Source organism: Coffea eugenioides, chromosome 2 (genome assembly GCF_003713205.1).
Source record: "Coffea eugenioides isolate CCC68of chromosome 2, Ceug_1.0, whole genome shotgun sequence".
Taxonomy (NCBI): Eukaryota; Viridiplantae; Streptophyta; class Magnoliopsida; order Gentianales; family Rubiaceae; genus Coffea; species Coffea eugenioides.
The window spans coordinates 3751111-3774663 of record NC_040036.1 but is presented as its reverse complement, the minus strand read 5'-3'; the positions used below and the strand labels follow the sequence as shown (position 1 = coordinate 3774663).

General features: G+C 34.1%; 2 protein-coding genes and 1 long non-coding RNA gene across 4 annotated transcripts; 1 reads left to right on the top strand and 2 right to left on the bottom strand.

Annotated features, from left to right (window-relative positions):
• Nucleotides 1–2785: 2785 nt before the first annotated feature.
• Nucleotides 2786–4668, bottom strand: LOC113760952 (premnaspirodiene oxygenase-like). Its single transcript, XM_027303718.1, has 2 exons — nt 3690–4668; nt 2786–3606 (listed from the first exon to the last, which is right to left on the bottom strand). Exons 1-2 carry the CDS (start codon nt 4590–4592, stop codon nt 2995–2997), a joined length of 1515 nt encoding a protein of 504 aa, XP_027159519.1. The 5' UTR covers nt 4593–4668; the 3' UTR covers nt 2786–2994.
• An 8232-nt stretch (nt 4669–12900) lies between these two features.
• LOC113760954 lies at nt 12901–17373 on the top strand. 2 transcript variants are annotated; one of them, XR_003467113.1, is made up of 12 exons: nt 12901–12967; nt 13095–13312; nt 13848–13898; nt 14031–14144; nt 14235–14332; nt 14408–14562; nt 14638–14712; nt 14939–14990; nt 15075–15244; nt 16135–16220; nt 16719–16832; nt 17296–17373. It is a non-coding gene; the product is annotated as an uncharacterized LOC113760954 (long non-coding RNA). The 2 variants fall into 2 exon arrangements; XR_003467112.1 differs by having other exon boundaries at nt 14901–14990.
• Nucleotides 17374–21318: 3945 nt separating this feature from the next.
• Nucleotides 21319–23097, bottom strand: LOC113760953 (premnaspirodiene oxygenase-like). Its single transcript, XM_027303719.1, has 2 exons — nt 22230–23097; nt 21319–22016 (listed from the first exon to the last, which is right to left on the bottom strand). The coding sequence occupies exons 1-2, from the start codon at nt 22986–22988 to the stop codon at nt 21381–21383; spliced, it is 1395 nt and encodes a 464-aa protein (XP_027159520.1). The 5' UTR covers nt 22989–23097; the 3' UTR covers nt 21319–21380.
• Nucleotides 23098–23553: the final 456 nt, after the last annotated feature.

Here is a 23553-nt window from a genome sequence, read left to right as displayed (position 1 = left end):
TCTATTTAAATATATGACATCTAAAAATATCAAATATTAACTTTAATTATAAAGGGATGTAAAAAGTAAATAACTTTTTTAAGAAAAAAATTAATTCAAATGTAGTTAATTCACACACACACGCGCACACACATATATATTCTCATAATATAAACTAAAATTGAAAAAAAAATAGAAGGGCCAACTTTGTTTTACACAAATATTTATACAATATGAATTAAAATTTTTAAAACTTTGGAGGGGGGGTATGACCCCCATTAGTTTTAAATATTTATTTATAATACTCAATAAACCTAATTATCAATTTTTTTTCCATCTGTACTCTATGTCGCAAAATTACATATTATTTAATAATTAAACAATAAGAATATAAAATTTTGAATTAAGTACTATAAAAGTTAACATAAAAACTTAATCCAAAAAATTTGAACCTCTAGCATTTTTCGAGTGTAAATTTAAATTTTCATTTTGGAAAAGTAAGAAAATAGGTTAAAACTTATCATAAATTGGTAATGCTGAAAAATGAACAAGTTAATAAACTAAGAGAAAATAAAATGATAAGATAAAACTAACAAATAATAATAATAATAATAATAATAATAATGATGAAACAAAAGTAGTTAACATCATGACAAAATAAAAAATTTGAAAAAACAAATGAGTCGGGGAAGAGAGGAGATTTAGGGGAAGACAATTCTAAATGGGTTAATTGGGTTTGATGGATTACCCAATAATACCCATTTAATAAATGGGTATTATTGGGTAACCCATTTATACCCATATGCAAAAATTTAAGATACCCATACCCATCTATTCATGAATGGGTATGGGTAAATTTAGTTAAATGGGTTTGTTTGACAGCTATACACACGCGTATGAGGAGCTGCACTTTTTTTTTCAGGGAAGGAAAAGAAATGGGCCAATGGGCCTCTTCTTATTTTTCTTTCTTTCCTGGTTTTTACTGGGCCTCAGGTGGGCTTTTGTTGTTTTTTGAGTGGGTTCATTTAGGGGTTTAGGAATTGGGTTTTGAGTGGATCTAGTGTTGGGTTCATTGTTGGGATTTTTATTGGGTTAGAAGCAAAAGAAAAGAAAAGAAAACAAACCTCTACTATTTCTTTTAATTTTTAAATTTAAATTTTTTTATTTTTCCTCCTTTTTTTTGCTCTTTTTTTTTTTGCACAAACCTACAAAACAAATTTAAAATGATTATTTAAGCAAATTTTATTGCAAATAAGTAAAAATAACAATAAGAAATTAATAAATAAATAATAGTAAACTTGAGATGAAGAAGAACTTAATGTCTGCACTGAAGCCTATGCATAGTCTTAGTACTCTGGCTGTTTTACCATCATTGGAGTAATTGATATTATTTTTTTTGTCAGCAAAAATAACTAGATCAAGGGAGTGCTATGGCACAATTCTTAGATTTTTTTCGCTGCAGTTGAGTAATTGATGTTAAGATTATTTACTTTATAAGAAACCATTTTGGCATCCTCAAATTGAAAAAAGGGTCCTACTAAGTTGTCCAACCAGATTTGTCTTCGTCGATGTAATTAAGAAATTAACACTCCTATCAAACTTTTGAACCCAAATTTTGTATCTTATTCACAAATGCCACATATAATTTTATAAGAGTATTCTTTACCTAGAGAGAATGGATGATGTTAGACTGCCCACATATTTTCCTTCAAAAAAAAAAGACAGCCTTTATATTCCACTTAATTTGATATAGTGCACCCGTGAACGATTGTGCATATACAAGTCATAAGTATAAACCTTTTTTTTTTAATAAAATTGCTATTGAGTTGGGGCTGATTTTACATTCTGTACATGATTGTATATTTTCTTAAGTGCATTACGCCAATGTTTCCTTCTAAGCCACAGTTAATCTTTATTTTAATTAGGAGTATAGTTGAGTTATTTTCATATCGGATAGTTCATTCCACTCAAGTTAATCAGAATAGAATTCAAGCCTGACTGCACAGTAATTTTTATGTACTGAAGCTTAATTTGGGTAAGCTTGACATGTTAGGGTGGTTGTTTATATTTAATCTTTGGTGAAAATCATCACCTATTAAACCCAAAATCTATATGGCGATTATTAAGAAATAAAACAATAGTAAAAATTGCGGAAGCGTACCTGTATTCATATCGACAATCTGATATTTGAATCTCCAAAGATATTAGGATGGCCTTCCAAGTCAAGACGTATTTACCAATCATTTTAGAGAGCCCTTAGTATCTCTTTGGTATCTTTCCTGACGATGGAATATCAGGGAAGAGTTATATTTTGTGGTACTAGAAAATACGACAAAATAAGAATTCGTGTGACATGGGAACCATGACCCTATTTATAGGTAGCATTCCTGTTACCCTTTGAAACCCTATTTCAGCCCATCATAGAAATAGAAGTTCTTAAATCTCTACACATTAAAGGCCCACACCCTATTAGATACATTAAACTCAAACTATATTTGATCACTTAAATTGGGTTTAACCTTAATTGACAGTTTGCAACACATAATTATTCACATATAAGTCCAATGTTGGATTAAGAATCCAACATGACAATGCATCGAGCCTGAATGCAGGTCAAGTTTAAGCTTCATCAAACTCAACCTTGATTTTTAGCGACCACTCTTTCAAAATTCCCTTCAAACTTGAACTCACTTCCCACAATTATACTCATTCACAAAATGTAACGAATTCCATTGTAGTTGAAAAGAAACATTTTAATGATTACTCAATTTGAAATATATAAATAAAAGAGTGAACAACCCGATCACACACTTGGTATTTGTTTTATATGTAATCATAAAGAAGTTTGCTCAAAAAAGAGGCTAAGAATATTATCGAAAGATGATTATCATAATATAGTCACAAAACCATCAAGTTGAACTTGCTTGTTGTCAAAGAGGACGGCAGCATCTGCAGATATTACCAATTCAAGCTTTAGTTTGTATACAAAATTTGGTTTGTGGAACCAAGGATATATCATGGATCATATAAAGTGGCCTTCAAGCAAAGATTGTCTGATCTTGATGTAGCTATTCCAACAGTCTCTTTCATGTCTAAATCACTGGAATTGAGGCCACTTGGGAGATTCCAATCGAAATGATAGAGCAAAAGAGCTAAAGGAAGCTCAACATTGGCCAAACCAAATGAAATCCCTGCACAAATTCTCCTTCCTGCACCAAATGGAAGATACTCAAAGTGAGTTCCATTGAAATCAATGGAACTGTTTGCAAATCTCTCTGGTTTGAAACATTCTGGATCATCCCAATACTCGGGGTCTCTTCCAATTGCCCAGGCATTGACCAACACTCTTGTTCTGGCAGGGATGATGTATCCATCAATTTCACATGCCACCCTACACTCTCTTGGAAGCAACAAAGGGGCAGGAGGGTGTAGCCTCAGAGTTTCTTTAATCACTAACTTTAGGTATTGCAGTTGTTGAATATCAGTTTCTTCAATTGAGTTTTTTCCTCTGAAAGCATTCCTTATTTCACTCTGTGCCTTAGCCATCACACCTGGATTTCTAATCATTTCGGACATCGCCCAGTCCAGTGTTACGGATGAAGTCTCATTCCCTGCTGCAAATATATTCTGCACCAAATTCAATGCATAAATTCTTGGTTAGAGACTAAAAGATGTAGTGATAACCGGACAAAAATTGGTCGAATACTTACAATAATAACAGCTTTGATATTGTTGTTGGTAATTGGAAATTGGAGTTCATCACTTCCTTGAACTCGTAATAGGACGTCAATTAAATCTTCATGGCCGTATTCACCTGTGGATGTTTTTCTTTCTGATAGGTTTTCAAGATGCTGATTGATTATCTTATCCAAAACTTTATCTACCTTGTGGTGGATGTTAAGAAGTTTAGTTTCCGCTGAAAGGAGAAAATGAAGAATCTTGAATGATGGAAACAGATCAGAAATATCGAAGGCACTTGTTAGGCGAGTTACTTCTTTGAGTAGCTGTAAGAATGCAACATGATCATCTTTGCTTACTTTCCCAAATGCTGCTCTGCAAACCACGGAACTGGTGTATGAGGACACTTTTTCTGTAAAATCGATTGGTTCTCGAGCACCAGCAAGAACCTTAATCGATGATATCAGATGCAAAGCCTCATCTTGGCGAACAGAGGCAAATGATCGGACACTTTTAGCACTAAGGAGTTCCAAGGTGCATATTTTACGCATTTGTCTCCAGTAGTCACCATATCGACAGCAAGCGATGTCTGAACAATTGTAGCATATGATCTTTCCAGATAGAAATTCTCCGCGGTCTGCAAAGGCAAGATCATGAGTTTTCATGATCTCCTTCGCCAAACCCGGTGAAGTTACCACAATCGAAGACATTTCACCCAGCTGAATGTGCATTAGGGGTCCATAATTTTGAGCTAATTTTCTGAGAGCATGATGTGGTGGGGAGCCTATTAAATGATGCATATGACCAATAATAGGTAGTTTCCAAGGAGATGGTGGTAGTTTCTGGGGTTCTTTTGATCTCTTGATTCCCTTGATCAAAGTTAAAACAAAGGCTAAGAACAGAGAGAAAGCAAAGAAGTTGAAAGGAAGTTCCATTGTATTGCTTTCTTGTTGGATGCTATCTTTGCAGTATTTTCAGCAACTACTTGGTCGCCATTGGACTCTCTGCAACTTCTTGTTTTATCCTATTTCAACCACTTGGTCGCCAAAGACTTTATGGCTAGTTTTACTTTAAAAAAAAAAAATTCATATAGATAATCTTGTAATGCGGTGGTGGCCCCAGGTTGAGTTTGATGGATTTATTGTAAATATTCTACTTCAGCTCTGTACCACACTAAAAATAAAGCAAGAATGATACTCACGGAGGATTAAATATTGTAATGTAGCTCTCAGCTTAAGTTTCTCACCTAATATATAACAGTGAAGATTTTTTTTTCTTTTTTGTTTTCTTTTGCATCTTCAAAATGTGGACTGGCTGCATTTTGCATTTTTGAACTTGCATCACTTTTTTACTTTATATTCTAAACTTTAATTTTGAATACTTTACGTCCTAAATTCTTAATTTAGGACACTTTTTGGACACTTTGTACCTTAAACTTTCAAGTTTCTTCAATTAAATCCAATTGATGATAAATTTAGCAAAATTAATGACATAAAGAACGAACGTATCAATGGTAATGCACAAAAAATGATCAAAAGGTGTCAAAGTATCATAACAAAAATAAAATAGTACTTTGTCATTAATTCCTATCATCTTTTATCTCGTTAATTTTGTTAATGATAGTGATTAAAATCATATAAATCAATGACAATATGTTGAAAGTGGTCAAAAAAGTTAAGAACTTGCAGTTAGAACAAAATAGTATGTTTCCATTAATTTTAATCATCCTTTATCTCGTTAATTTTGCGAATGTAATTATTAATTAAATTTAAATGGGACAAACTTGAGAGTTTTGAGTATAAAGTATCTAAAATTAAAAATTTAGGATGTAAAGTGTTTAAAATTGAAGTTTAGAATATAAAGTAATACAAGTTTAGAGACGTCAAGTGGAGTTAGTCCTCAAAGTATTCTAATTGCTGGTTTGTAAGAGTAAGATGTGAACGCAGGCATGCTGGAACATAATTTTAATAAGATCTTCTTGATAAAAGTGCTGCTTATCACGTGCTATGCAGTGTCATTTAGAGTGTATTCTTTCTGTTAAATTGTTATTAAGAAGCTCGAATTCTAATTGTCTTAGTGCTTGATCGGACGCATTTACATTTCAGAATGATCATGAGTTCCCACTAAGCATTAATATGGCCTGGTTTGACCATTATCGGCTGTCTTTATTTTATTATTAATGAGTAATCATTCACTTGAATTCTTGGATCTTAAGATCGAAATTGAGATAATTTACTCCAGCAAGAACTTGACAATTAACCACCAAAAAAAGGGATTAAGTCCCTCTCTAGATTGTAGGTCGAGATTTCGAAACTCACCTGTAATGAAAAAAATTCAAAAAAGATGCCAGTGTACCCCTTTGATCTAATCGAATCCGTAAACCTGTTAACTCTTTATATAGTCTCTTTGGACTCCCTTTCTCTGTAAAGTAGAATAGATTATGTTATATAAATGTTATCGTTATAGCCAAAAAAAAAAGATACTTGACAATCAATTTAGATCTTCCAGAATGAGCTGTCAGTTGTAGATCAATACGAGTTAATAATCACGAGGAAGTGAATAGTATTTTGCATAAAACATGCATATTTAGTGTGTTTGAATAGCCATTATTTAGTCAAAAATTATTTGCTTATATCACAAACACAAATTTTCAACACAATTTTTTATCTCGAGGATTTTAAATTATTTTATTTTGAATTAATTTTAATTAATGTTATCTAATGGTTATTAGTTTGCTTAGTTGACACGTTTAAGGGCCACACTCCTTGCCAGGCGCGTAGTGCGTCTTTGACGAGCCCGTTAATTTTTTAACCACAAACTGCGGCTTCAAATCCTTTATCCCCAAAATAGTATCTGTTCCCTATGTCCCTTATTTGTATAGTTGCCACGTGTCTCTAACCTTTTGTTAACTCAAACTCAAATAAAACCGATAATAATCGGTTTACAAGTTTTGTTAACCCAAATTCAAAAAAATCGATAATAGTCGATTGACAGGTTTATTCAAAATCAATTAAAACAGATAACTTAAAACTATTAAGTAATTAATTTTAAATCATCGCATTTACATAATCACGAGATGTAAAAAAATTAGAAAGAGCTAAATAAATTGATATAAATACACACATCCCCCTCATACCTTAGTTAAGAAACACACACACACCAGATATAAACTAAACCCACGACCCAACCCAAAAGGCAATTGCTGACTTATGGGTTGAGCCGAGGAGCTTATATCCAACACACACACACCTCTCTCTATCGATGTGGGAGGGAGAACAACGGAGGGAAAGGGGACGGGAATACACACATGGTTGATAAGAATGTTAGATATTGGAATTTGATTCTCAAAAAATCATCTGCTGGATAAGAGGGGCTGTGCCTTTTGGCCCCATTTGGATGCATTAGATTTTTGGATGTTTGTTTCCTTCTTGCTAAAAGACTATGCGTACCAAAATTAATGCTGACTTTTATCGAGCCTACCAACCAATCTAATGAATTAATTGACCAAAAAGTCCAAGACAAATTGTAGAAAATACCCACTCAATCAGCATCTTAAAGGGTAAAACAGTAAACTCATACATATACACTCCGCCCAATAGAAGCAAAAAGCACGACATGAGGGCAAAATCAGATTTCAACTACATTTGGCAGTTGATGATAGGAACATGCCATGCCAAAAAAAAAAGTCAAAAAGAATCAGATAAAATGACAAAATTAACCCCAGAAGTGGAGATGAAAAGGAGCGTGCAGTGGAAGCGTCTCACTCTTCTTAGTTAGGATATCTACCTATGGATGTTGGTGCAAGTGAAAGGGCTTCCATCCTTTAATTATGAAGTTTCAATTTCGAAACTCATGAAAATGAAAAAGACAACGTTGGCAGAGTTTTTTTCTACGAGAGCTCCGACATGGTTTGAACAAAATTAATCATAAACTATAAAATGGATACGAATACCTATAAATTATAGAAAAAAAATTAAAGTTTGCATATCCAAGGCTATAAACGATGGTAGGGGACACGATGGTGCAACACTCCCAGGGCAGTTTTGTCCATTTCGACAAAATGTGAATTTGTTTTTTTAGGATGTAAATCACCTTGAACATATTGTAAACATAAAATAATTATTTGTAAATCGTACACACAATTTTGAAAACGATGCACACCACATGACCCACAACTTACTTTTTTTTTTTTTTTTGAGAAAGCTAATCCTCACCAACGACCCTTTTTATTTTAAAATGATCTGGCCCAAGCAAACTTTCCTTCTATTGACGGGCTAAGCAATTCTTGCCATGTCAGCTTAGTACTCTTTTGGACAGAATACACCATTATGGAGTACAATATTAAAATAATATGTGACAGACTGTTGCGGCTAATTGATTAGAATATAGGTGTGAAAAAGAAAAGTCAGACACTTGCGAATCTGACAGAGTCCATGTATAAAACTATGGGTACCGGGCTGAGACAGCCCGGCACCTGACAGAAACTTTTTTTTTTTTTAAACATATCAGGTGTCGGGCTGTCTCAGCCTAGCACCTGACACTTTTTTTTTTGAAAAAAGATGTCAAGTGCCGGGCTGTGTCAGCCCGGCACCTGACATCCAATTGAGTGAATTGCAATTCATCCAATTGAGTCAATTGAGTGAATTGCAATTCACTTTATTTGTTAAGCTAGTTGACAAATGCAATTCACTTTAATTAGTTTAGTGGATTAATTAGTTTAATTAATTGAGTGAAGTAATTTTAAGAGATTCGATTAAATGCATTTAATTAAGGTGATGGTTTAATTTGTTATTTATTAAATATTCATTTATTTGTTATAAATGATTTAATTATTTAATTATAATGCATTATTTGTTGTTATTTGTTATTATTTGTTGTTATTTAATTACACTTTATTTGCTGTTATTTGTTATACTATTTGTTATTATTCGTTGTTATTTAATTACACTTTAGTTGTTGTTATTTGTTATATTATTTCTTATAATTATAGAATCGCAATTATTTATTTATTTGTTATAAATTATATATATTTGATTCAATTAATTAATTATTCAAATAAGCATATTAATGAGGTTCTAAAATGCTATCAACACTCGTCTCTAATAGGTATAACATGTCAAGTGATAATTGCTTGGTGATTCAAGTATATTGGGGTGGAAAAATTATAAACGAAGGAGGGTCAATTTCATATGATCCTTCTATACCGAAACAAGTGTTGTTCCTTACAGAGATGGTAGGTTATGATGATTTGGTAGACAAAATATATAATCTTCTGGGTTTAGATCGGAATCTTCTGGGTAGACAAAATATACAATCTTCATTACATGTTTGCTAAATATCAAATATTATAATATGGGAATTTAGCCTTTTATTATTTGAATGCTTATCGTTATTTTTATATTTAGCTATTTCACCGTTGTCACGCTATGCATTTTTTCCTCTTTTTTTGGTCCTTTTTTTTTATATATTGCACAATAAATTTAGTTTTATAAAATTATAGTGAACATTAAAAATTACATAAAAATTCTAACAAATTATTTCTCAACAATTTGAGAACTACATCTTATTACAAAATGAATGGTATATTTTGTTTGAAAAACATTTTCGTAGTTTAATATCCTATAGGAGTAATTAGTGATTTTGCACAAATCTATTTTCTTCTTTTTCTTACGTTTCAACTTTGAAATGTAAATTAATTAACTTAAATTTCAAAGTATTTAGTACTTCAGGTCGACTCAACTTTTTATTAAACTTTTTTTCTTGTTTTGGTTTTTTGAATGGGAGATTTATGAAATTATCCTCACAATACAAACTACGAAAAAAATTCAGAACTTAAATAGATGTTCTATTAGTATGCATTATGTTCAATTGGTAAAATGCAAAAATTCAATATAAGTACCAACACGAGAATGAATACAAAATCTAAAATGTTTAGGGTTTATGGTTAGGGTTTTGGGTTTTGGGTTTAGGGTTCAAGGTTCAGGGTTTAGGGTTTAGGGTTCTGATCTTTAGGGTTTAGGGTTTTAGGCTTTAGGCTTTAGGCTTTAAGGATTAGGGATTAGGGTTTTAAGGTTTAGGGTTTAGGGTTTAGAGTTTAGGGTTTAGGGTTTAGTGTTTAGTGTTTAGGGTTTAGGGTTTTGATCTTTTGCATGATGCAACATGTCACAAATTGCGATTGATAATTACTAATCATATCACAATTTCAGCCTTACGATATTTTCTTGAGAATAAAATGAGAAGCTATAAATGAAAGAGGAAAATTCAAAATTAAAAGAATATGAATACTAGATAATTGTATTTCAAGTCAAGTGATTTGAATTCTACTAGGAAAGTTTCACTAAGAATTTTTTGTTACTCGGCACATTTTGTTTGGTAGACTTATTAATTTTTTTTTATTTTTCAGAAAAATTCGGTCAGGTACCGGGTTGACACAGTCCGACACCTGATAGATTTTTAAAAAAAAAATTCCTGTCAGGTGCGATTCTATAATTATAAGAAATAAATAACAAATAACAACAAATAAAGGGTAATTAAATAACAACGAAATAATAACAATATAGTATAACAAATAACAACAAATAATGCATTATAATTAAATAATTAAATCATTTATAACAAATAAATGAATATTTAATAAATAACAAATTAAACCTAATTCATCACCTTAATTAAATGCATTTAATCGAATCTCTTAAAATTAATTCACTCAATTAATTAAACTAATTAATTCACTAAACTAATTAAAGTGAATTGCATTTATCAACTAGCTTAACAAATAAAGTGAATTGCAATTCACTCAATTGAGTGAATGTGAAATTCACATTCACTCAATTGGATGTCAGGTGGCACCCATAGTTTTATACACACCCTCTATCAGATCCGTAAGTGTCTGACTTTTCTTTTTTACACCTATATTCTAATCAATTAGCCGACTGTTGCACATACATGAATTGTGCAAAAAGTGAATCTTAGAACCAAGGTTTTGAAATCCAACCCATTTATTGACCAGAAAATTTATTGGGTCAAGAATTATTTGTTTGACCGTTGGACCAACCTGATCGACAATTAGGTAATGATTATTAATTATATTTAGTGCATATCTAAATTGCGAAAAAGCTACAAGAAAAATGAAAAAAAGACAAAGAAGTACTATAAATTAACCTTTTAAAAAGGACATAAAGTAATGTGCTTAGACTTTGATTAAAAGTTGAAAAGAGAAATATATGTATGTGTAATTTGTGGGATGTAGAGAAAAATGAAAAAAGAGTATATAAAAGACATAAATGCATGAGATTATTTACTACAATTTCGTTGAAAGTAAAGATTGTATTGGAAATTGGTTTGTATTTAATCTGGAAGTTTGACCAAATTTGAAAACTTTGGTCTTAATTGCACCAGTGGCAGCAAACTAGCCGGTTCAACTGGGTCAAGGCAAATTTTTGGACAGTCTAGGTTTGTTGGCTTGATCAAACTGGATAGTAGAGTGATCGAGGTCTAACCGGTTCAACCATCAAGGTCGGGCTGGTTTAAAACCATGGTTAGGATGAATACGGGCTAATCTCTCTTTTTATATATATATATATATATATATATATATATATATATATATATATATTGGGTAGGGAATCAATGTAGGAGACCCCATTCCTAGTATACAGTAGGCAACCAACATATTTTAAGTTGCTTACAATATAATTTTTAAAACCGCCAACCCCTGAGAGACTGCTAGTACCAACGAAACTATCTATTAGAGTAGTACGAATAACTAGTAAAGAAATTATTTGCAATAAGTGAAAAACCTGTCTAATTACGACTTTGCTAATAATACTTCCATTTGTTAAATTATTTATAATTTTTATAAATATATTTTTTAATCACTTTTTTATCTCATATATATTAAATTATTACAGTATTTTTTTCAAAAAAATTCTAAAATAGCAGGATTGTCAAGGAATTACCTCTACAGTTATTGGCTCATTGCACCAAACATATCCATTAAATGCCTGTGGACTTTCGATGGCCTTTCAATTATATTTACTTTCTGATCAGTGCCCGTAGTGTTGGGCAAATTACACCAACAACGAAAGTAACGAGCAATCCATACGATCCATCGGTCAGCAAATTAATATATTTTCTTATCAACAAGAATCCAGGGAATCCAAATTGACATTTCTGTCCAGATATTTTTATATATTTTAGGGGCAGAAAAGTCTTCCTAACCTAGATCTTGGTGAGATACTCTAAGGTGCGCGATAGCTATACAAAACATATTTTAATCTTTGCTTCAGCGCTTCTAGTGTACCATGTCGACCGGAAGCTCATTATTAACCATATAGACTAAGGGCGGAAGCCCGGTGTCCACGTCGGCGTGGTCGTCCTCCGCGTGGCGAGAGGGGATTGGCTTTGTGGTGATGTGGCGCGAAATGATTGGTGGTAAATTTTGCTTCTTGCACCTGATTTTTCCTCCTCTTTGTTCATCGTCCCGTCTTTCCTTCGGCCTGTTTATCACTTTATTGCTACTGTGTTTGTCTGCAGGTGTTCGGTGGAGGTCATCAGCTTCCTCTCCACCCACGCAATCAGCCTCCTCTCTACCCGCTCCAATCTGCTTCTTTCTGGCCATATATTGGTGTTGTTTCCACTTCAAAATTTGACTTGGTTGCACCTTATTTTTTCTCTCCTTCATTCGTCTTTCCTTCCGCTTGTTCTTTGCTACTGTGTTCCTCTCTGCCCGCTTCAACCCGCTTTTTTTCGGCCAGATATTGGCACTGTTTCCACTCCAAAATTACTTTGTCTTCTTCCGTAAGTGCTGCAACGCAGCTCTGTGGTGAGAGCAGGTGAGCTGCTCTTGCAAACAGTGACCCATGTCAAATCACACCCATCTCTCTCCGATTTTTTGTTGCTAAGGAAAGTTGCAGCTGATTTTCGTCGTCCTCCTTTTCCATGAACACCACGTGACCTTTTTTTTTTCCCTTTATGAGGATTGGTGAGGCGTTGGGCTCAAGAATAAACATCAGAATGTCTCGCCTTGACCGTGTTCAGCATCGCCAACAAGAAAGCCCTACTTTTCTCTCTTGTCCTTCATTTTGTGATCCGACCTAATCGGCAACAACAAAATGAACCTTTCTTTCTTCCAAAGCTTCTTCAGCTTTTTGGTTCTATTTTTCCCCAATTATTTACGAGTTTTGTCGTCTAATTTTTTTTCCCTTTTATGATGTTGTACTGTTGCAGGTGCAGATTTTGAAATTTTCCTCCACCATCCTCATGGGGTTTTGTAATTTTTGCTTTCCCCTTTGAAGCTGGGTTCTAAATGGTTAGTTTCTAGGAAAAAAGGTTATTTCTGCTGTTTTTTTTTCCCTCATAGTTGCTCTGTTTCTTTACTTCTTTTTTTGGGATTTTTTCTTGAATTGCATGACTTGAATGTTGATCAATCAAACAAGGCAAAAAGAAAGGGATTCAGAGAAGATTGCAGCACAAGAACAAAAGAAATTCCAGTTTCCAATTCCTGTTGCTGCTATCGAGAATTTCCATCAAATAATAAGATTGGTGGAGTTGGCCACGGCCCTGTTTCAAATCAAACCATTTGCATGATGGACCTCTGATTCTTGGTTGAGATCGTGGTGTCGTTTGAAGGTCAATAACCAATACCATGAATAAGGTATAATTTACAGTAAAGGTCTGACTTTTGCTGCCTTATAAAGAGGCTGCTTTGTTTATTCTAAAATTACTTGGACGAAACATTGTATGAAAATTAAAGCTACTATCTATATAGACCAAACTATCAAGGTTGTCTATCAAAGTGCATTCGTCTTATTTTCTACTCTCGAAGTTGCAGACATAGATGTTTTATGATAAACTGGTTCGTTAATTTGCATGCTACTTGTCTTATTTAAAAGATCCTCCTTTAAAGAAATTTTGAAAGTCAGTATGCACCAAAACCTTTTTCATATGCCTATGAACTAAATCTTGGAGTGGAGAACTGTAAATCTCTCTCCAAGCATTCTGTTTTTTATCAAGAAAGGTTCTTTCTTTTGGTTAAGTTCATGTATGTACTTTATAGAAATCATAGAAGTTCGAGTTAAAATATGTGCTTAAAATTTTGTCATTTCACCTATTTATTTTGAATTCCTTGACTATGGTGACTTTTGATTGATTTTCTGAATTTTATTTTTTCAATTCTTGGTTGATGGCAGTCGGAATTTTGAAGTCAATTTTATCCTTCACCATGATTTTTACTTATTCAGGTATGTTGCTTTGTTTCTCAGAGATCGGGTATTTATTTGAACTATAAAATTATTTTACTTTTGATTGATTTTGGTAGAAATGGGCCACCGCTCATGAATAACAGATTGTACCAATTATTCATGTCTATGCAGGTTGCTGAAATCTTAAAAGATCGGCCCTAATGATTTCGTGCTTGCCAAGCTGTGGATGTCCTTAATGCGATATCTACTGGAAACGGTGGAACCATTGAACTTCTTTATATGCAGGTTAAACTTTTACGTATGCTGAATTCTGTGGTTGTCATCCACTATTAAGTAAAGTTGTTTGACAAATGTAGTTCTGATTTCCTTGTTCAGCTCTATGCCCTTACTACTGTGGCACCAACTCGTGACTTTTGGCTATTACACTATATGCCTGTGATGGAATATGGCAGTCTCGTTGTGTGTACCACATGGTAAACTGGTGGAATGCAAAATGATCTCATCTTAGCTGCTTTCGGTTGATTTATTAAATTCTTGAAAAACATTAGGTCTGTGAAAGATCGCTGCACAACACTCAGAATGGTCCCAGTATGGTACCTGTTCAGCATTTTGTAAGAGCTAAAATACTGCCAGCGGATACTTGATCACACCTTGTGAAGGAGGTGGCTCCATAATCCATACAGTTGACCACATAGACTTAGAGGTATTCCACTTAACATACAGGTTTCATCATAGAATGGGCTGCCCATGCTATAATAACCGTATTGCTTGCCAACAGCCATGGAGTGTGCCTGAGGTGACCCGTCCACTATCTCAGTTGTCAACATTGCTTGCTCAGAAGACAACAATGGCAGTATGATATTTAGATTCTATGCAGTTCTCTCCTTTGTGCCAGTCATGCCATTGTATTTGGTTTCAAATATTAATCTTAGTTTTTGGAATGCATTTGTGAATGTTCTAAAGTATCCAAAAAGAGATGAATATACCATTTTGTTCTCTGATTTGACACTGTGATATCTTGCCGGCTTTACACCAATTAAGACAGATCTCGCATGAAGTTTCTTAGCCTACTGTCACAGGATGGGGGAGAAGACCTGCAGCATTATGAGCACTTAGCCAATGATTGAACAAGTACGTTTCTGAGTTATTGACATTATGTTCTGATGGCTTCTAAATTTTTATGTGAATCTAAAATTTACTTTATTTTTTCTCCAGGTATTTCAATGAGGCTGTAACTGGTTTCACAGATGAGGGATGGTCTGTGCTTGACAGTGATGGCATTGATGATGTTACTGTTCTTGTGAACTCTTCTCTCGGCAAATTGATGGGACTAAAGTTTCTGTCAGCAATGTAGTGCCATGTGCCAAGGCCTTATGCTTTTACAGGTCAGGAGATTAAATGCACAGTAAGAAACATTATGAGGATCCACTTGAATCTTTAGATTTTCTCTGAAAAGCAAAAGGAATTGATGAAAGTTAAGTTGTGGTACATATTGCCTCAAACTACAACTGTATATACCACAGAAAATTTAAAAAATATTTTTTTTGTTTTTTGTAAAATAAGATAATAAGATCAAGAGTTAAATTTTATGATAATCCCAAGATGTTTGATGGCTAGACCAAGTAACCATTACCTTTGTGTTTAATACTGTAGGTCATTATGCTTGAAAACTAAAACGAATGTTAAAACATAATTTTCTTTCTCACTGAATCTTCAGGTCCCGTACATGCATAGTAGTTCTATGGGTAATTACAAGAAATCTCTTAAGAAAAAATCTCTTAGAGAGCAGTTTACATGCATAGTAGTTCGTCTTTCGTTCTGTTTGTGTTTTGATACTGAATTTATCTGGAGGTGTTCGTCTTTAGTTCTTCTGTGTTTTTGATTTTTTGATCTGTAAAGTTGTTGAGTGCTTATGCTTCTGGGCATTGGTGTTTGCCCTTCCCATTGGTTTTGCTTCCTGTATGCATATCTTTGGCCCGTTGGATTCCTCGTTTGGTGGTTTTTTTTTTTGTGGCAGCATGCTGCATTTCCTACTCTTTTAGAATGATTTATAAATCATGCTGCTACTAAAGATTCCATGTTTTGGCCTTGCAGGCTTGTTGTATTGAATATATCATTCTGGAGAGTGATAACTTATCATCTCTATTTCCTAATGCACATTTAAGCTTGGGAGGACTTGAATTAATTTCAAAACACCTATTTGCTTTGCTCACTACCCTCACTGTTCTTCCTACTGTTTGGATGCAAGATCTCACTCTACTTAGTTACATCTCAGGTGAGTGATTTATTAATTAAGGAACTTTTCAAAGGAAAGAAGTACAGATTTAGGGGAGCGAGAAAACCTTCTATCCAAAATCTCAGGTGTCTTTCAACTTTTCTCTGCTCTTTTTTGGTTGATCCTTGTCTTTTTTTTTGGGCATGTTTTCATTACTGTCCATGTTGATGGTTTGTTTGTAGCCCTTTTTAAACATTTTTCCCAAAGGGTTTTTGATGATTGACTGCAGTAATTTTATGACTTCTGTAGTTGTCTGGTGTTGAATTTGTTTGGTTGAGCACCAAGTAATTGCCTGTGAGTGCACTGGTTTTAGCTAGGTATTTACTTGTGAATGCACTGATTTGATGGGAAAATAGTTACTTTTAGTGTGTCATGGGGTTAGTTTTTTTTCCTTTTTGTTTTTTCTTTGTGCATATACTTGGTGAATTACTGAAGCATCTCACTATCTATCTTTTCTTTCTTTTCATTATTTTTTCTTTTTGTGATGCCTTCTGTGGATTTTGTTCCTCACGTACCATTTTGTGTGCTTCAGATAGCATCATGTTTACTAAGAACTTTTTTCCTTTAATTCTTATATTGAATAGGTGAAAGCAATGATCATGGAGGTAGAAGTAGATGAAGAAGATGGAAGATTATGTGATGGTGATTTGGATGGAGGCTTCGATATTATTTTTACTAAAACTCTGGAGCAGCAAATGGTACCAATGCTTAAATTAGGATTGATTAACATATACTATTACCATATACTAATGAATGGTAAACTTTAATATGCACATTTATGATACACAAAGATTACTAAAAGTTTTCATTTACTTTGGTTACACGAGTTTACTACTACTAACCACAAATTTCTGATACAACTAAAGATTATTACCATATTTTCTTCCTCTAAAATCCTTGGAAATTTTTCTGATAGTATCTTGTTTCCATGCCTTTTACACATTGCGGTGAAACCCCTAAGATAACATGCAGTGATACAAGTTTACTATAGTTCTGTACAACTCCCCTCCTCCCCCTGGTTTCCAAAAAATCTGGTTTTCTTACAGTCTATTACCTCAAAACCTTTTAATCACAAATCTGGTCTTATTGGTTGCTTCAGTTTAATGTTGGTTTGTGAATTTTTTTCCATTGGCCTAAATATTTTCCCTCTGTTTGATGCAGGAATTGTGCCCAACCGCTGGATGTTATTTTTCTGTTGGAAGCTTTGTGTTTCTTTTTTATAGTTATTTTGGATTTTGTTCTGTTTTTTCCCTTTCTGTGTACATAGAAGTTTTGCTCCAAAGAAAACATGTGGTGACATGTTCACTACTATTGTCCATGACTTCACTTTTTTTCCCAAAAAATCTGGTTTTCTTTCACTCTATTACCTCAAAGCCTTTTATCTTGGTTACCCTTTCTTGGTGTAGTACTTTTTTTTCCCTGGACTTGAATAACAGTGATGCTGATCTGTGGTATAAGCATGGATATGGTACTTGTAAAACTTTTATGATGCTGAGATTATGACTTTGTTGCTGATCATAGTCTTGAAGACGAGCATGTTCTACTCTTCCTTCCTCAATCTCGCACTTATTTGCTGTATCAATTTTGGGGCTGCTGGAATAGAAATTATGTACCCCTGATATCACACGTTCCACATTTAGGTGTTACCTTTGTAGACTCCGCCTCATTAATGAAGTTATGCTTTTCACAAATCGATGATATACTGTTTCTTTCTTCTTTCTAAGTTTTAAATGTATTTCAATAAGTGAAGATATGTAACAACCAAAATCTGCTATTTATTCGACCTCTATAATACTTCACGTCGTTAAACTTGTTTACATTTCATATTTACAATGCTTGTATAATTACAGCTTCTTTCCTGTACTACTAATTTTTCCCTCAAATTCCTGTATAATATAGCTCCATTTTATGATGCTAATTTTCATTCTCGCCAATATTACTAACTAAACATTAACTGGGCATATATACCACCGCGCAAAGCGCGGTGTTGCCACCTAGTAAATTATAAATGGCCACTATGCTCAACGACCAGATGTGGGCCCATTTGTGGGGCCCACATGATACGGTGCAACCTGGTCCACCCTGGTCCAATAAAGACACCCCTATTATTGTTGGAAAAACAATGGGGTCTGAATGTCCGATTGTCACATGATTGTCATGATGGGCACAAGTCATTCAACACGTAGATTTGGGCAGTTGGGATCCTCTATGCCACTGTTCAGTGTCAAATTCGAAATTTAAATAAACAGCACATGACAAATTAAATAAACAGGACACTTGACATAAATATAAAAGTGGTACTGAATTGTCACTGAAAAAGTGTCACTGAGGATCCCATGTGAGATTTGGGAGGACAAACTATATGTTAAAATTTTCCATTCATGTTTTCCTTAAATTTATGGGCATCTTTTAATCCAAAGATGCAATTACGAGTTATATTTATTTTGCCGATATGTTGTAGGACCATTTCTCACAACAATATAATACGTTGTGTTTGGTTTAAAATGCAACTTTCACACGCATCAATCGTTGTGCACCATTATTTCGTTGTTTCAATTGAACGTAAAATTTAACTTTTGCACATATATTATAGATCCAACGACGAAAGTGTATACTGTGAGAACCCAGAAAAAAAAAATTTATTATTTATTTATTATTTTATTCCTGTGCACCCGTTTTCTTTTATTTTCTTTATTCTATTACTTTTCTCAACATTTTAAAAGTAAATATAGCTTTTAAATCCATTTTCTAGTATAAGGTAGTTCGTGAGAAATTTGGAACGTCTTTTGGTCGTGGGACCCGCTAGTGCATTAAGTGAGAGAAATTTGACCAATTAGGTGAAATTTCCTTTTGGCTTGTAATCATACCAATGTGGTTGGTAACAGTGTGTGTGTATTCATGTTCCATGTATTATACTTGGCTTGTATATATATTCCTTTCAGGGATTGTAAGCAGTTATTTGCATTTGATTGGGTCCTGGCTGATTGTGACGTGGCAGTCACTATTCACTTTACGTTTTAACTGTTGTTTTTCGTTTCTTGATTGATGGTTGGGTTAAACGCGTTAGTAGTATCCCGAACGACTTGTATTAATGTTTTACCGTTTTAGTAGTCCTGGGGAGAGTTGGGCAGGCAGTCCGCTAACCCCTTTGGTACGCCTTAGGGGAAGGTGGGGCTGTCACATATACACTGTCAGTATATATAAAATTTACTCTTTTAAAAAACAGCAAGAATCAAACATTTGCAAGGAGTAATAATTAAAATTTGTGATAAGATTTTATACATTTGATATGTAGAAATGGTCATGGTAATATGTGCTAAAATTTATGCTTTTCTATGATTGATTAAATTATAAACAGTGAGTTCTTTTGAAATTTAATATTCTAGATCACTTTGAGAATATTAACCAATTTCAAGGTCGATTTGTAAAAATTAAAGTACTATAGAAATTATCAGACTGCATATGTATCGTATCCTTAATCTTGGTATAAGTTACAACTCCATCTTGTCGTTTGGTTGACAAAAGCTATACCAAGGGTTAGGATAGGAAAAGAAACAAAGCAATGAAGTTGAAGGGATCTTCCATTGCTGCCTGTTTTTCCGCCTTCAATGATCTTAGGCTTTCTTTCTTCCTATTTCCCTTTCCTATTATTGTTGTTCATCGTTGCCTTTCCCTCATTCAGTGTTTTGTTTATTTATTTTGGGCTTTTTGTGCTTTCTTGAGTTCCTCTGTGTGGTTATCTTTGTGCTAGGATTTTTTGTGTTTCTTTTCTTTTGTTTTGCTCTCTCCTACATATCTTCTTATTAGACTTTTCTTTGACATTAATGTTTTTATATGTTGTTCGTTCTCTTTGTCTCTTCTTCTGTTTTCCTAGCCATTATTTTGTAGTCTTTGTTTTGTTTTTTGGTCATATTTATTTGATGCTTAGTTGCTATAATATCACCATTGTGGTTTCTAAAACTGCCATTTTGTCTGTCACGTAAAAGATCAAAAAGAGGCAGTGCTACTCTTCGAATTAGCCAAATTCCCAAGGTATCAAAGGAAATTAAAGAGATGAAGGTTGCCCAATATTCAGCCAAAAAAGTCCACAAATGCTCTGACATAGGTAGTGATGATAGTTAGGTTGAGAAACAATATGTACCATAAATGCTTCATATCTTCTCATAAAAAATATCCTTCTTTATTTCTTCCAAATTTTAAATTACAATTTCAATAAGTAATTCGAGTGGTTCCTTATCCGCTACTACTATGGTAAATGAAATTGTTGGATTTGGGTTTTATCTCATAAATGATTGGTGGGATAAAATCTAAACCTAACAAATAAATAGTTTGTGGGATAAAATCCAAATACAACAAAAACTCAAAAAGCTAATAAATTTTTCAATTGCTAAATTTCATTATTTATATCAAGACGTAATTATTCATGAATTTTTCAAGAACAAATGCTTGCTTTCACCCTTTTTTTTTTTTTTTATTCTCATACTCTTTCTTTCGTCCTCTCTCTTTTTTTTCTCCAAACAAAAAAAATTTATGTACTGGTCAAAACTCGACATAAAACTTGAAACCAAGTTAGAGATGCTTCTCAACCGTTCGACATTGCACGAAAACAAGTCGCGTGTTTGTCCGGTAACATGAAAATATAAAAGCATTAATATAATTCCCCTCCTAAATTTTCATATTCCCAACACTCCCTCCACCGACCTTACAGACTCTCTAATCACTTCCACCACTTCACATATAAAATATTTCACCAAAAGCTATTATGATGAAATCCAAGACTTCTCGAAGTGTTTAAAAAAAAAAAAAACAATCCATGCTTCCAAAGCTATCCAATCGAATTTGTAAAACCGAAATTGAATCCATCATATTAAAGCGTCGAGTGAAACATCAGATTTTTTTTTAATTGAAAGACATGCAGCGATACGGTGGTTAGAGTTTGGGGATGCATTGGGCTGATTCTTTAATTAAGTTAATTTAGGTACTTATTTGGAAATATGAAAAAATCGGAAGAATAGCGTCTATGAGTTTGAGACTCAAAAGCGTCTGCCATGCCACTGCTATTCTACGTTACAAATTCTATAAAAGTATAACAAACGCATCTTTTTTTATGGTATTAAAACACTAGTGCAAAGTGTTATTAAGCAAATATCATTATTATATCTTAAAGGAAATTAACCTAAAGCAGAGTGAACATAGCAAAAGACTAGGAAGTCACTTCTCACATATTCACTACAAGTACTCATCCTTTATGTTTCTGCGCTAACGTCAAGTGATGCATCGTACACAGTGGCAAGCAAGCGAAGATTGTCTTTTCTTGGCGCAGTTATTCCCATAGTCTCTGTCATGTCTAAATCATCGGGTTTGAGACCATTTGGGAGTTTCCAGTCGAAATGGTAGAGCAGAAGAGCTAAAGGAAGCTCAACATTTGCTAAACCAAATGAAATTCCTGGGCAAATCCTCCTTCCAGCACCAAATGGAACATATTGAAAGTGACATCCACTGAAATCAACGGAACTGTTTTCAAATCGCTCTGGTTTGAAGCTGTCTGGATCATCCCAATACTCGGGGTCTCTTCCGATTGCCCAGGCATTGACTATAACTCTCGTCTTGATGGGAATGGTATAACCATCAATCTCAGTTTCCTGCCTGCATTTTCTGGGAACCAACAGAGGGACGGGAGGGTGTAGCCTCAAAGTTTCTTTGATCACTGACTTTAGGTACTTCAATTCTTGAATGTCAGTTTCTTCAATTGTTTTCTTTCCTACGAAGGCATTCCGTACTTCACTTTGTGCCTTGACCATCGCTCTTGGATTTCTCATCAGCTCGGACATCGCCCATTCCACCGTTGTAGATGAAGTTTCAGTTCCCCCTGAAAAAATATCCTGCATCAATGCCAAAATTCTTTGTTACAAACAAAACAGGCAAGTTAATCATGAAGCTAAAGCTTAGAACTCGAAGGGCGTTGATTTACTTCCTCCACGCTTTCACTAACATTAGAGTCTAAATACTTGGTTCTTCATCTTTAAAGTCAGCGTGTTTGATAAAATAAATGAACCTGAAAGAGTACCAGAAGTGAAGAAGGGAAAAAATCTTACCATGATAACAGCTTTGATGTTATCATTGGTAATTGGGAACTGAAGGTTACCACTTTCTTTAACTCTTAGAAGAACATCAACTAGATCTTCTTGGTCAGATTCACCTATGGCTGGCTCTGTCTTTGCTATATGCTTCTCAATTACATGGTCCAAAACTCTGTCTGCCTTGTGGTGGACATCCAACAGCTTAGCCTTCAGTGACATGAGCGGATGAAGAATCTTGAGGGATGGAAACTGGTCAGGAATGTTGAAAGAACCACAAAGGCTATTTATTTCCCTGACTAATGGCAAATATGCCATGTAATTATCTTTGCTTACTCTCCCAAATGCTGCTCTGCAAACAGTAGAACTTGTATATGAGGTTAGTTTTTCCGTAACATTGATTAGCTCTCCAGCACTAGCCAGAGCCTTAATCGATGCAACAAGAACAGAAGCCTCTTCTTGCCGGATGGAGCCATATGATCGGACACGCTTAACACTTAGAAGTTCCAGGGTGCATATCTTACGCATTTGTCTCCAGTAATCACCATATTGGCAGCTGGCAATATCAGTAAAGTTATAGCTTATGATTTCACCTGAAAGAAACTCCGCCCGATCGGCAAAGGAAAGATCGTGTGTTTTCATAATCTCCTCGGCTAAACGTGGAGATGATACAACAATTGAAGGAATTTCACCCATCTGAAGGTGCATCAAAGCTCCATGCTTCCGAGCTAAGTCCCTGAGACCTTGATGCGATGGGGAACCTACCAGATGATGCATATGTCCAATCAAAGGTAGCTTCCATGGAGATGGTGGTAGTTTCTGGGCTGTTTTTGATCCCTTCAATCCCTTGATGAGACTTAAAACAAAGGCCAGGAAAAGAAAGAGAGAAATGAAGGTGAAGGGGAGTGCCATTGGGGGCGAATTTCTGTAAATAATGCAGAAAATAGAAAAAGTCCGAGAAGTGGTGTTGAATGAGGAGTTGTGATACCCAAAAAACATTTTTTTCTTTTCTTTTTTTTTATGGAGAAGAGATTTTTTTTTTTTTGAATTTTGGAAACATGCGGCTATTAAGGCTTTGCCCCTTCCACTACGTCCGCTGAAGACAAAAAAAAAAAAAAAAAGCCTTTTTTGTAACGAAAACCTAAAATCTAAGCATGTTACCAAGTATTGAAAACTAAATAAACATTTCATTCTAACTAGTTAGTTTTCATGTATAGCTCATGTTTGACTTACAGATATTATTAGCATAACACTTGCATTTACTAAAGCTGCCCAAAATATACATAACTGTAGTGAGTTATAAGGCCATAAACTTATGCCAAAGGTTTATAATTAGAATAGA